The 15,035-nt window shown below is 41.3% G+C and overlaps 1 protein-coding gene across 1 annotated transcript; it reads left to right on the top strand.

Annotated features, from left to right (window-relative positions):
* The first annotated feature begins 5,766 nt into the window (after nucleotides 1-5,766).
* LOC120922812 (liprin-alpha-3-like) lies at nucleotides 5,767-12,110 on the top strand. The gene is made up of 2 exons (XM_040334815.1): nucleotides 5,767-6,094; nucleotides 11,501-12,110. The coding sequence occupies exons 1-2, from the start codon at nucleotides 5,979-5,981 to the stop codon at nucleotides 11,664-11,666; spliced, it is 282 nt and encodes a 93-aa protein (XP_040190749.1). The 5' UTR covers nucleotides 5,767-5,978; the 3' UTR covers nucleotides 11,667-12,110.
* The last annotated feature ends 2,925 nt before the right edge of the window (nucleotides 12,111-15,035 follow it).

Genomic DNA, 15,035 nt, shown 5'->3' on the forward strand with positions numbered 1-15,035 from the left:
ATCCCTGCCCTCCAAGCATCTCGCATTTCTCTTAAAAATACAGTTTCCAGTCTGGCGATTCCCATCATTTATATATTTCACAACCCAAGGTCCATATTTATCTATCATTTCTTCCCTCGGAGTCAAGTGGTAAGGTTCCCCACAGTTCGACTTCCTTTCCAAAGCGATTTGATTTCCCATCTTTTTACGGACGAAGGACTTTGAGCTGATCCCGCAACCCTTTTAGGGCGCTTATTCCAAAGCTAGCTACACTTTGACATGATTGGGTCGGCGGGTACCTCCCCCGTCCACCTTTACCGATTTTTTTTCACTACTTGCCAGAACAATCCATGTACTGATTATAGTCCTTCAAAAAATTAGCCCAGAGATTTTCCAAACCAAACGTTCAACCTCCCCGCAGACTTTCCAAAGTATTCTAAAAGAAATGCTTACTATACCACAGGGTTAAGCCTGATTAGACCCTATGATGGCTTGTACTAAAGGAGGCAATCTTAACTGACGAACACCTAATTACATTATGATTTTTTTTTTTTTAGCAGTTACCATATAGCCAGTGTTTCCAGATTCAATTACACCGCTTACAATCCCCAGTTATTTGTTTAAACAGAGGAATAGATTCACACACATCCAGATAATTCAGTGTGATTTTAGTCTCCATTTCCACTGATGCAATTTGCCATGCGACTTTGGACCCAAAGTCGCATTACAACTCGCAGCCCATTGATTTCAATAGCACCCATTCCAATCTATGTGGCTCAATGCTGCAGCGACCGATAAAGGTACCTGCACCATTTTGATGCGACCTCTGGATCAAACAAACGCATTCAAAGCCACACCACAGTTGCATTAAAGCTGCATTTCCAAATCGCACTCTGAATCAGGCGACATTGGAGTTGCACCAGTGGAAACGCAGCCCAAAAGCATAGGTGCTGACGAAACTGAAAATTAAACTTTTGTGAGATGGATAGGGAAGCTTTGCTCAACAAGAAAAATCTTCATTAAGCACCTACCATGGATCTGGACTTTATCACAGTATACAGCAACCAATACCAACAATTGGAAAAGATCTTCAAATAGTATTGGCCCATTTTGAAAGAGCACAGAACTTTAGCAGTGGTATTGCCATCACGACCCATACTCACCCACCGCAGAGCACCAACACCACGAACACACCCCGTCCACAATGCACTCGATCCCCCCAGGGAAGCGAACACCCATCCAGAACCTGAAGGACTCCACAGACGCCAGAGATGCCCACTGTGCAAAACAAATAAACCCCAGCCCTGGAGACAAACCACCCCCAAGTCCCATGTCCACAACAGAGAACCCCAGACAAAACAACTCACCACCTGCAATAGCACCCATGTGACCTACGTCATAGAGTGCCCCTGCCGACTCCAGTACGTGGGCCGTACCACCAGACCCTGACGTGTAAGAACACGTGAGCACATCAAAAACATACATAATGGATTCCCAAAACATAGTCTCTCTAGACATTTTGTGGAAAAACATCATAAGGATCCATCCTGCCTCACGTTCTATGGGGTTGACCTTATTAAAGACCACTGGCGGGGGGGGGCAACAAAAATATGCAGGTCTCACAAAATGAGACCTGTTGGATACACAGGTTGGGGTCTCTAGCCCCCTAGAGGCCTCAACCTGGATATTCATTTGAACTGCTTTATTTCTAAAAAAAAAAAAAATTTATCACAAGTCACTTCTCTCTGCTGGCCTGCACAGGGTCCTGACTTTATTCATTCATCTATTTCTCCTACTAACGTGGAGGTTTCTTGGACACCAACTATTGGTGGAGGTTCACCAACTGAGTCACATAGGTTTAATAACCACTACACCCACACCTTATTGAATATTAATCATTATAGCGGCGCCATCGCCCCACTGTTTATTTACAAAAGCATAGGTGTGTTTCACTCACAAAGATTGGCCTAATCTCATTCAAAGGGTCAACTGCATAGAGGCACACTGGGCCAGATTCACAGTCAGCGGGGTAAATTTGTGCGGGTGTAACGTATCCGCTCTACGTTACGCCTCTGCAACCCAGACGGGCAAGCGCTGTATTCTCAAAGCACTAGCTCCATAAGTTGCGGCAGCTTAGCGCGAATCAGCAGGCGCAAGCCCGCCTAATAAAAATTTGGATCAGGGGGCGTGTTTTTTTTTTTGTAAATCTACTGTGACCCGATGTGATTGACGTTTTTGCCGAACGGCGCATGCGCAGTCTGTGGAATTTCCCAGTGTGCATTGCTCCAAAGTACGCCGCAAGGACACCATTGGTTTCGACGTGAACGTAAATGACGTCCAGCCCCATTCACGGACGACCCACGTAAACCACGCAACTTTCTCTAACTTCGCCGCGGGAACGACAGCCATACTTAACATTGGTACGCCGCACTTTCATTCTATATATATCTACATTATTCAAAATCAGTCTCATAAACACATTCGCATAGACAAAAAAGAAAAGGTTAAGTTCTGAAAAGTTAACTCTCCTTTCACACGGGGGACCATTTGTTATAGAAAAATTAATAGTACATAATTAATAATCAATAATGAGTGAAATATTAATATCGCACGTAAATAATTAAAATAAGCTATAAAAACCTTTTTGTCTATATAAAAATTAAAGCAAAGAATAGCGCTGCGAAAAAGAGAAAAATATTACATTTATTGATACAGAGAAGAAACTTGTATTACTCCGATATATACAACCATAACATAACCGATAACACCTTTAAAACCAAGATGATATCCAAGGCACACAATTATACAAACAGTAAGACGGCTAAAATGGATACATCAGTAAGCAATACCAAGTTGTAGACAGAGAGGGAGAGAGACAGAGAGGGAGAGAGACAGAGAGGAGAGAGACAGAGAGGGAGAGAGACAGAGAGGGAGAGAGACAGAGAGGGAGAGAGATGAGAGAGGTATAGAGATAGATAGAGAGAGAAAGGGGGGGAGAGAAGGGGAGAAGGGGTTATATCACCACGCCTGGGTCAGCTCATCCATCATCCTTCAGTCTGCCCTCTACTCCAGCTAGGACATCATACACTGATTTTATACCCCTCAGACTACACATTTTCCTCCAAAAAACTCAAGTTTCCCGTTGATACGATTGGATGACTTATGTTTCTTTTCAGAATGACACATAAGGACCCCCCAGTGTGCATCCCCCTGTTATCACATCCTCTTGACATAGGAACTGTCTTGGAGTTTGCATATTTATCAACAACAAAACTTCTCGTGTGAGCACTACCTCATCCAGTTCCCACACTTTGCATATTACAGGACCCCTGGCTTATGGAGACGCCTTGTCTGTCCGAGCTTTATACACACACACCTGGTATACACAGGCAATATAACTGTGTGTTTTTTAATCAGATAGGAGATGACAGGAACTTCTTTTAATACAATGAGGGGGCATTTCCTATCACATCCCCCCCCATTGAGGTAACATCCATATGCTGACATATGGTCAAAAACATGCTCCTCAGCTCACAGAGTAATCTAAAGACAGATCCAAATCACATTAATAATAAAGCCTTTTAAAAGAAAGACATATACATCTTCAAAAAAACCTTATAAATATGGATATGAAAAATCTCTACCACACTCTTTAAGTACATACATAGTAAGAAAGGGAGGTCAGATCTTATTGGTCCCATAAACAATGATGAAGTGGATCTGGTTACTAAGGATGGATAGATGGTATAGGAAGATGATTTACATTCATAGAGGGCGCCCACAGAAGTTCTCCAGTGTTTGGGACAGGTGGCTGGAGGATGGAAACTTGCACGGTATGAGTCTCTGGCAGGTGGTGGGGATATGTGGAAGGTGGGTGACGCGGGTGGTTTGGCACATGTGTTAGATATCTGTTGTGTGTAGGGTTTCTTATTGTGAAACGCGTGGCTTGAAACGATATGCGAGCCTGAATTGTACACTGTATATCTGTAAAAGTGTGTCAGATACTGATCAATGTCGATCAAATGCCTAACATGTATGTACCTCTGCTCCAATCTCTAATTTTCTGCATCTCAATAAACTTGGTTTTGAAGTTAAAAAAAAAAGGATGGATAGATGGCGAAGATTTCGAATTTATTCTTCTCCTCAGTCTTCACAAGGGAATCGGGGGGGGGGGGGGGGGCTTTAGTAACCAAAACTGTAATATTTATCCTCATGACATGTCACAGAAAGCACCCTCATGCCTAACAAAGGACAGAATTAGAAATAGACTTGAAAAACTTAACATTAATAAGTACCAGATGGCTTGCACCCGAGGGACCTTAAGGAACTCAGTTAAGTAATTGCCAGACTATTGCTCCTAATTTTTTTACGAACAGTCTACTGACTGAAATGGTGCCAGCTGATTGAAGAAAAGCCAATGTAGCGCCAACATTTAAAAAAGGGCCAAGATGCATTCCTGGGAATTACAGACCAGTTAGCTTAACATCAATTGTATGCAAGCTCTTGGAGGGGATGATAAGGGACTATATACAAGATTTTAGTAATGACAGCATTATCATTAGCAGTAATCATGAAGAATCATTCTTACCAATCTATTAACCTTCAATAAAGAGGTGAGCTGCCAGATAGGTAAAGGAAGGCCCATAGACGTGGTGTACCTGGATTTTGCAAAAGCATTTGATACAGTTCCCCATAAATGTTTACTGTACAAAGTAAGGTCCGTTGGCATGGACCATAGGGTGAGTACATGGATTGAAAAGAGTGTAGTGATAAATGGAAGTACTCGGAATGGTCCAGGATGGAAAGTAGGGTCTATTGCCTTTTATTTAATCTGCACCTGCCTGTGTCCCTTCTCCCCCCCTCCCCCCCACTTTGAGCTTGGGGTGTTTGCAAAACAGCTTGTTATGTTGATTTGCTGGTGTTTTTTCACTGCTTCATTTGTCAGTGTAAGAATAGGGGAGGTGCTGCAATGTCTTTGGTCTAGCCTTAGTGGGAACTTGGGAGCTCTATCCCCATGGGTTGGACAAGCAGAGATTTAAGGGCGGGGTTAGCTGTTCGGTGGTCACCTGAGCTTGAATCCCCTGTGCACATGTGTACATATATATTTGGGAGCGCACGCGAGAGAGGCACCACAGACCACCTAGGCTCTGAAGAAAGGGGTGCGCCCCAGAAACGCGTCAGCCGTTTAAGGGGCGTCCGATCCTCTCGTCATCAAGTCCCACCTGTAGGAGCCAGGAGAGCCAGTTTGTTTGTCAGAAAAGCATGTATCTATGCTTGTTTTGTGAGTAGGACCATTGCTTTTATTCTATTTTAATTAATAAACATTTTTATTACAGTATTGCACTAGGTCAGTGCACCCTCCTTTCTTTCTTTTTCTCTGTAGCCATACAAACACCCATTGTTCTGAGAAGGGCTGCAAGACTATAGACCTTGCCTTAAAGATTGGACTACACTACCCGTGTTTAGCAAAACACCAGAGCGCAGGAGATTTCTGTAAAAGTAGAGTCCCCCATGGTTCTGCCCTGGGACCAATCCTATTTAATTTATTCATAAATGACCTGGAGGATTGGATAAACATCTCAATCTCTGTATTTGTGGACCATACTAAGCTAAACAGGGCAATAACTTCTCTGCAGGATGTGAAAACTTTGCAAGAAGATCTAAACAAATTAATGGGGTGGGCAACTAATCTGCGTAGTAAACTGCGTAGAGGGTTCTTTACTGTAAGAGCAGTTAGGATGTGGAATTATTTTCCACAGGCAGTGGTTTCAGTGGGGAGCATCGATAATTTCAAAATCTATTAGCTAGGCACCTGAACGACCACGGTATACAGGGATATACAATGTAATACTGACATAAGATCACACACATAGTTTGGACTTGATGGATTTGGGCATTTTTTCAACCTTGACTACTATGCATCTATGTAGATTGTAATATACTGTCTTTGTGCACAGAATCATGTTCCTAAAGAAGAAAGCAGGGATGAGAAAGCTTTGATGCAGAGCGAGACCACACCTCCTTTAACACCACGGGCTGTACGACTAGAAAGGATGACACAGGCTCTTGCTCTTCAGGCTAACTCTTTAGAAGATGGAAGAGAATCTCGGGCAAGGTAGGAATTTTCTTTTCAATGCTGGAATGCTTGCCCTGATGCCAAGGCCAGAAACTAAAACTGGCATGTGTTGCATTACCTATAGCTGCCCCATTACCTTAATCCAGAGACAGTCTGAAGTCAGGCCAGGCAGCAATTCAGAGATTAATATTTTTTCCAAAAAAATCATCAGTAACAGGGGTATTTGAAAGGTAAAGCTTGGCAGGCAGGAACAGCAAGGTAAGGCAAAAGATAGGGAGCCAGGCAGCAAAATGCTGTACAGCAGAGAGCAGCAGGGTGGTGGGCTGCAGAGCAGTAGCCTGAGTATTTCTCACTGTCTTAACATTCCCCCCCTCCCCTTGGGTGCAGACTTCTCAAGACTGTGGGCCAGATTCTCGTAGATCGGTGTATCTTTGTTCCGGCGTAGCGTATTCTATTTACGCTACGCCTCCGCAACTTAGACGGGCAAGTGCTGTATTCTCAAAGCACTTGCTCCGTAAGTTGCGGCAGCGTAGCGTAAATAGCCCGGTTGTAACCCCACCTAATTCAAATTTGGACCGGGGGGGGGGGGAGTGTTTTATGTAAATGTTATGTGACTCGACGTGATTGACGTTTTTCACGAATGCGCCGTCTGTGGAATATCCCAGTGTGCATTGCTCCAAAGTACCCCGCAAGGACGTATTGGTTTCGACGTGAACGTAAATGACGTATAGCCCCATTCACGGACGACTTACGCAAACAACGTAAAATTTTCAAATTTCGACGTGGGAACGACGGCCATACTTAACATTGGTACGCCGCATGTACGCCACCATATAGCAGAGGTAACTTTACGCCGGGAAAAGCCTAACGTAAACGGCGTATCTGTACTGCGTTGGCCGGGCGTACGTTTGTGAATTTGCGTATCTAGCTGATTTACATATTTCTAGGCGTAAATCAGCGTTAGCGGCCAGCGTAAATATGCAGTTAAGATCCGACGGCGTAAGAGACTTACGCCGGTCGGATCTAATAGAAATCTATGCGTAACTGATTCTATGAATCAGGCGCATAGATACGACCACCCAACTCAGAGTTACAACGGCGTATGCGGAGATACGCCGTCGTAACTTCGTTGTGAATCCAGGCCTATACATGCAGACTTGTAAGCAATTTGCATAGACAGAGAAGGCAGGAACCCAGGGGTTTTTCCAGGAAGCCTTTCAAATTGACAAGACACTGGTTCATATTGCTGATTCTTCTGGAGTCCAAGATGTGCTCCAGTTCATACGCCCCTTGACTGTTGCCAATCATTGGCCATTGAGAAGAAACAATGGCATCTTGCTGAACCAGCTTTAGATGTAAGACATATAAAAACGTTAGGGATTCACATGGAAGTTGTCATACCAAAAGAAATAACGCTATAACAACCGATGAATCTGGCGGACAGTTTTTAAATAGGAATCTTGACTGTTTAATTCTTTGTGAAGAGCAAGGCCTGATAATTGACCCTAATCTGAGGGGCATGGGAGCGAAGGTGATATGTGGAGTGTTTCTGGGAAGCAGAACTGCACAAAAAGCTAACCTGAATTTTGCTACAAAATTTGAGAAAATGTTTGAATGCCACTTTTGGTATCAAAAAGATCTTGTGTCAGAAATGTCAGAAAAGCAACAGGATTTAGGATACACAAAAGACACAGTAGAGAGGAGAAACTCCAGTAGAGGAATTAAACCAGTTTTATAAGCAAACTCAGCCAGAAGAAGAGGAGATCAGTCTCTGATCATTATCATTAGTTTGGAGGTGATAAACAGAAGAGAAATATGGGTTGATGCCAATAAGTACAGAAAGTTTTCCAAAACAAACTGTGTGCCCCTATCCGAGTCTACGTATCTCATGAACAAATAAGAAAGCCAGCAACTTGGAGGAAGGAAGTTTGGTCATTAAAACAAAGTGGACCATTTTACTGAAGCTATCCACCATTATCTAGATAAACATATGCCCATCTGAGCAAGGTAAATCCACAATAAAGTTCATAGCCAGATGATTCCAGGGACACTAAGTGACTTGCAGGGGAAGAAGAAGATTGGAAGGTATAGCCCCCAAGGACTTGAAACAAAGTGGATAATTTTACTGAAGAAATCCATCATGACCCAGATAAGCTTATACTCGTCTGGGGAAGGTAGATCCAGAATAAAGGGAGGTATGCTTAGTGACTGGCAGGGGAAAAAGCAATTTGGAATGTATGGACCCAAAAGACTTGGAATCAGCACAGGTCCCACAGACTTTGACATAGAAAGTGGAAAGTGTCTAAGCAATAGCAGAATGCAAGCCATCTTGGTTTCATGTGCTTCTGATGGAAATTCCAGCCTGAGGTGAAGAGTAACAAATAGCTTTCCCAAATTTAAGTCTGTAGGGACATCAGACTGTGCATCTGTTTGGAGACAGATAGATCAGGGAAGAAAATAGTGATTAGGGATGAGCCGGAGACCCCCCGGTTCAGTTTGCAGCAGAACATGCGAACAGGCAAAAAATGTGTTAGAACACGCGAACACTGTTATGCCGCGTACACACCATCACTTTATGTGATGAAAAAAAACGTAATTTTCTGTGAAGTAAAAAACGAAGTTTTTGAAACTTCAATTTTCAAAAATGATGTTGCCTACACACCATTGTTTTTTCACAATGCTCTAGCAAAGCGAGGTTACGTTCACCACGTTTTTCCATTGAAGCTCGCTTCATAACTAGCTTCTGGGCATGCGCGGGTGTAAAAACGTTGTTTTAAATGTCGTTTTTTGCTACACACGGTCAATTTCTGTGAAGTAAAAAACAAAGTTTTGAAAAACGACACATAAAATTGAAGCATGCTTCAATTTTTTTTTTTGTCGTTTTTCACAAGACATAAAACGACGTTTTTCCCCACACATGGTCATTTAAAGTGACGTTTTTAAAAACGTCGTTTTTTTTCATCACATAAAGTGATGGTGTGTACGCGGCATTAGGCCCCGTACACATGGTCGGACCAAACCGATGAGAATGGACCGAGGTTCAGTTTCATCAGTCCAAACCGACCGTGTGTATAGCCCATCGGTCCAAATTTTTAAAACATGCTTCAAAACCGAACCGATGAACCGCTGCCCGATTGGTCCAAACCGATGGTTAGTACAGAAAAGCATCGGTTCAAAACCTGCGTATGCTCAGAATCAAGTCGACACATGCTTGGAAGCATTGAACTTTGTTTTATTCAGCGCGTCATGTGTTTGCTGTCACTGCGTTCTGACCTGATCGGTTTTTGGAACAATTTTGTGTACGCACATCAGACCATCAGGCCACTTCAGCGTGAACTGATGAAAACGGTCCGTCGGACCATTCTCATCGGTTTGGAACAACCGTGTGTACAAGGCCTCAAAGTATATGGGACACGAACATGATCATTTTAAAGGTTAATATGCAAGTTATGGTCATAAAAAGTGTTTGGGGACCTGGGTCCTGCCCCAGGGGACATGTATCAATGCAAAAAAACTTTTTAAAAACTGCAGTTTTTTCGGGAGCAGTGATTTTAATAATGCTTAAAGTGAAAAAATAAAAGTAAAATAAGAAAAACAAGTAAGAAATATTCCTTTAAATTTCATCCCTCATTGGTGTCTATAGTATGCCTGTAAAGTAGCGCATGTTTCCCGTGTTTATAACAGTCCCTGCACAAAATGACATTTCTAAAGGAAAAAAGTCATTTAAAACTGCTCGCAATACAGATAAGTCATTTAAAAAAAAGGCATGGGTTCCAAACCAAAATTAAGAAAAAATAAATAAAAAATGCATGGGGGTCCCCCAAAATTTCATACCAGGCCCTTCAGGTCTGGTATGGATATTAAAGAGGAAGTAACCACCCACCCCCCCCCCCAAAAAAACCTGCACAAGAAAGGCATAATGAGCTAGTATGGGCCTGGTATGGAATTTAGGGGGAGCCCCACGCATTTTTTTTTATTTTGGTTCGGGGTTCCCCTTAATATTCATACCAGACTCAAAGGGCCTGGTAATGGACTGGGGTTTTTTTTTCAATTACTTGTATCTATTGTCGGGACCCGACAATTCATTAAAGCCGCGAGTAGTCTTAAAGAAATGATCCTTTAGAAATTTCATTTTGTGTAGGGACTGTTATAAACACGGGAAACATGCGCTATTTTACAGGCATACTATAGACATCCCCCAGGTACGAAATTTTAATATTTCACTTTTATTGTTTCCCTTAAAGCATTATTAAAATCACTGCCCCCCCCCCCCAAAAAAAAAACTAAACCTATTTAAAACTTTTTTTGCATTAATACATGTCTCCTGGGGCAGGATCCAGGTCCCCAAACACTTTTTATGACAATAACTTGCTTATTAATCTTTAAAATTAGCACTTTTGATTTCTCCCATAGACTTTTAAAGGGTGTTCCGCGGCTTTCGAATTTGCTGCGAACACCCCAAATTGTTCGGCGAACAGGAGAACAGCCAATGTTTGAGTCCAACTCATGTTCGGCCTGAGCATAACGCTCATCCCTAATTGTGATATGCTGTAGATCTCTAATTAATCTTAAAAAAAAATAAAAATAAAAGTACCAGTGAGCCTGTCAAGAGTTAAGGTTTTTGACTGTCTTGATGTACTCTACATTCTTGTATTCCGACACAAATAGATGGCAAGCCCCCTCCACCCAATGACACCACTCCTTCAAAGCCCACCTGATGGCTAAATGTTTGCTGTTTTCAATGTCATATTTATTTTCCCGTAACACAATTTTGCTTTTAGGGTGCAGTCAAAATAAATATTAAATTACCTAGGAGGCCTACCTAAAAGTGTAATTTCACTTTTGTTGAGAAAAATAAATAAATAAATCCCCAGGTGATATATGCACATTCCAAGGATTTAAACAAAATTTGTAGCAGAATACTACCCCTGTCTGCCCTGAAGAAAACAGTTTGTTCATCTATGTCCTTGCAAGACTGTTTTATAAATAGAAGGGTCAGCCTTCAATACAATCACCTGGTGTTTCAATGAGAAGTGACAATGCCTGCATCACTTTACAAGTATTTAACCCTTAGGTAGTATTTCCCTAAAAAAAAAAACAATTACTATTGCAGAGGATACCTAAAATTTGACTTGTATTTTAGTGCAGACACCTGAGCATTACTGGGGGCGTTCTGTATACCAATAGAGTACAGAACACCCTGGTTGCCATACTGCATTACATTTTTGTTTAAGAAAAGCACAGCAGCTTTAGATTGAAATGGAAAGGATTTTTTTTTAATAATATTGAATTATGAAATGCAAGTGGAATTCTCCTTAAATGCAATTTGGTTAGACTTCCCTTGTTCAGTGCATACTGACTGTCCTCTCACACACCTAATTTTCTTCTGGTACCACCATACAGTTGTTTTGGCGTTACCACTTGTTTATATTTTTTTTAACGCAGCTTGGGAGCTGAAGGTCTGGGTGGCACCAACAGTACAAGCCAGGACTCCCTTCATAAAGCTGCTAAAAAAAAGAGCATAAAGTCCTCCATTGGGCGCCTGTTTGGAAAGAAAGAGAAGGGGCGCATGGGACAGATGGGACGAGAATCCTCTTCTTTAGGTAAGTGACAGTACAAATTCAAATTGACATGCAAAACATTTTCAACTGTTCGCGCAACAAAAAAAATATATTTCACTTCTAGGAAAATGCTGGTTGGTTAAAACTGCTCTTATCTTTTAAGATTTTATTTACTCTATGTAATGTTCCCATCCTTCAGCTAATGCCAACACAAGTATGGTAACAGGTAGCTTACTGGGTAAGATACAAACTGAAAATATGTAAGTTTAAAAATCTAAGTGAACCTAATACAAAAATATACTAAATAAGCACAAAGGGACATTAATTACTTTCAACATGATGTCCCTTCTGTGCTTCTGTCTTGTAGTTCAGTAGAAATCAGTAGAACATTTGCGCAAGGTAAATGCTGAAGTATATGCATTTTGCCTGTGCAAAAAACTAAAGCCAAAAAGCCACTGTTGGCAAAAAATACACATTGGGGTTGATTTACTAAAGGCAAAAGAGACTGTTGCTCCAAAGCTTAGTAAATGAGGTAAAGCTTAACTTTGCAAAGAATACCCAATCACATGCAAGGAAGAAATAAAATCATTTGTTTTGCTTGCACATGATTGGATGGAAGTCAGCAGCTCATTTACTAAGATCTAGAGCAACTGCTCTTGCAGTGTGCAACTGCACTTTGCAAAGTACACAGTTTATTTGCCTTTAGTAAATAAACCCCACTCTTTTCTAGCTTTCACACTCGGGCAGTGTGTTGAGGTTAGACAGCTTTTACTCTTCAGATGAGATTTGAATGCAAGAATCAGGCTCGAGTATTAAAAGTTACATAAGGAGTTAAATATAATTCTAATAATTTAAGACTAAATATTCAGATTCTTGCATAAGCCCAGTCATGAATGTTTTTTCATAGGGTCAGGATTTTATTTTGTGTACATGAGAACTAAGAAAATAAGGTTTATTGACACAATAAGCTAAATAAATATATATATGTATGTATGTATGTATGTATGTATATATATATATATATATATATATATATAATATATATATATATATATATATATATATATTAATATATATATATATATATATGTATGTGTATATATATATATATATATATATATATATGTGTATATATATATATATATATATATATATATATACATTGTATATATATATATGTGTATATATATATATATATATATATATACATGTGTATATATATATATATATATATATGTGTATATATATATATATATATATATATATATATATATATATAATCGTTTTTAAAATTAATCCATAGATAATAATTATTAATAAATCCTTATTATGCTAAAATGTACTAATTACAGTGCTGTATTTTGGCCTAGGCCGACAGGGCCCAGGCCTATGGTGGCACTTGGCAGGGGGGCGGCGCCACCCCCAGCCTGATTGCACATTTATACAGCACAGCAGAGCACGGTGACAGGCAGCGCGGCTGGGACTATGGCATGCGGACCAGAAGCTCTGGGTCGAAATAATTAACTGGAAAAGGGGGGGCGTGGGTAAAGTTCGGTGTACAGGCGGCCCGGGGTTAAAGTAATGGGGAACTAGGGGGTGAGGAGAGTCAGTACTGTGGGGACTAAGGGTTGAGCGCTCTGTGTAATGGGGGGGGGACTAGGGGCTGAGGTGATTAGTACTGGGCGCTCTGTGTAATGGGGGGGACTAGGGGGTGGGAGGATTCAGTACTGGGGACTGGGAACTCTGTGAAATGGGGGGACTAGGTGTTGAGGGGAGTCAGTACTGGGGGGTGGGAGGAGAGGGGAGCTCTGCAATAAGGGGAGAATGAGGGGCAGTGGTGTACCTAAGGAGTGCGGAGGGGGGGGGGCTCACCAGGTACTACAGCTCTAAGGTTGCTAATGCAGCTCAAGTTTAATGTCACACCCTGTTGTCTGCCTGTCTGGTTACTCACAGTGGTGCCAGCACCTCACAAAGCACCATTGCTAAATAACTCTCACTTTAATAGCTAAGCAACAGTAGTTGCAGTGCCACTAAGAATGCTTTTCTATGGGGTGGGCAGGAGGAGCGGAGTGATTTAGCAGTAGTGCCCTGTGAGGTCACACTCCCCCCGCATTGGTTCTGCCCACATAGCATCATGCTGCCATACGCATTCTCTGGCAGAAAGTGTGACACCCCAGCCGCAGCACAAATATAAAGGTTAGAACCTGCCTGAAACTGTAAGACCTATATTAAAGTGGAACTTTAGTACTGTTTTTTTTTTTAACTGAGCGGAATTTTAATGCAGAATAGACATGCTTTGTCAAGTTACTTACCTGCCTGTCAGTTGCTGTACAGTGCACCATGCACACCCTCTGCTGAACCCACTCTGCTCTGCTCTATGGGTGGTCAGATGTAAACAAATTCTGCTGTCCATTAACACCTGACTGCAATCTGATCGGATCCGCCCAGACGGAGGGGAACAGATCCACTTCCGTTTGTTTTTAGCAGACTGGATTGGATTGGAGATTGCACCTGCTGCTCCATAGAGGAGAATGGAGGGTCCAATTGGGTCCGCCTGAAAAACAGACAGGCAGATCCAATTGGACTGCTCATGTGAAAGGAACAAATGGTGGGACAAATCTAAATGAGTGGGGCGTCCAATGGAAGGGGGGGCATCCGATTTTAGTCTTGCCTAGGGCAGCACAAAATTAAAATACACCACTGACTATATGTCTGGAACTATCTTTACCTTCCAAAATAAAAGCATTATACAGACCCAACTACACCTAAGGACTGAAGTGGAAAATAGATATAAATGGATAAAAAATGGCTGCTTTGAAATTACCTCTTATTCGTTATAAATTAACTATATAATTTTGTGAAGGCGCCGATTACAGGATCTCTATAGATATCATATATGAAGACCTAAAATGTCTCATATCTTTACAATGTTTTTTATCATGGTTTAATTGGTGTCAGAGATGGTTCTATGTGCAAATCAAGGACTTTTTTCTATTAGACTTACTTTCCAGCAGACATACAGTATAACCAGTCTAGATATTTCTAAATATTTCCCTTGTTGTCACAGCCATTAATACCACTCCAGAAAAGAGGTTTAAAATCGTTAACAGGAAAATATATAACTGTTGTTCTCCTGACCCTCAGATTAAACACAGAGGTTTTTGAATATGCATGTTAAGGGGCCTGAATGTCCAATACATCTATGACCAATGCACTCACTTCAGTTCTTGAGAGTGGTAACTTTTATGCATATTGCAGGATGTCAGTCGATCTAAGAAAACTAAATGTTCATTATGAATAGTCCAATAAACTAAAATGTCTAGCTAAGCAAGGACAATTTATATAATAATGACGTATATTATTTAACAAGCTGAACAGAGCCACCAATCCACTCCATTAGTGATTCCATAAAAATGATC

This window comes from Rana temporaria, unplaced genomic scaffold (genome assembly GCF_905171775.1).
Source record: "Rana temporaria unplaced genomic scaffold, aRanTem1.1, whole genome shotgun sequence".
Taxonomy (NCBI): Eukaryota; Metazoa; Chordata; class Amphibia; order Anura; family Ranidae; genus Rana; species Rana temporaria.

Bases quoted from the DNA above. Each gene is read 5' to 3' on its own strand.
- LOC120922812 (XM_040334815.1), top strand. From the start codon at position 5,979: ATGCAGAGCGAGACCACACCTCCTTTAACACCACGGGCTGTACGACTA. The intron at 6,095-11,500 runs GTAGGAATTTTC...TTTTTAACGCAG, and splicing joins GGAAGAGAATCTCGGGCAAG to CTTGGGAGCTGAAGGTCTGG.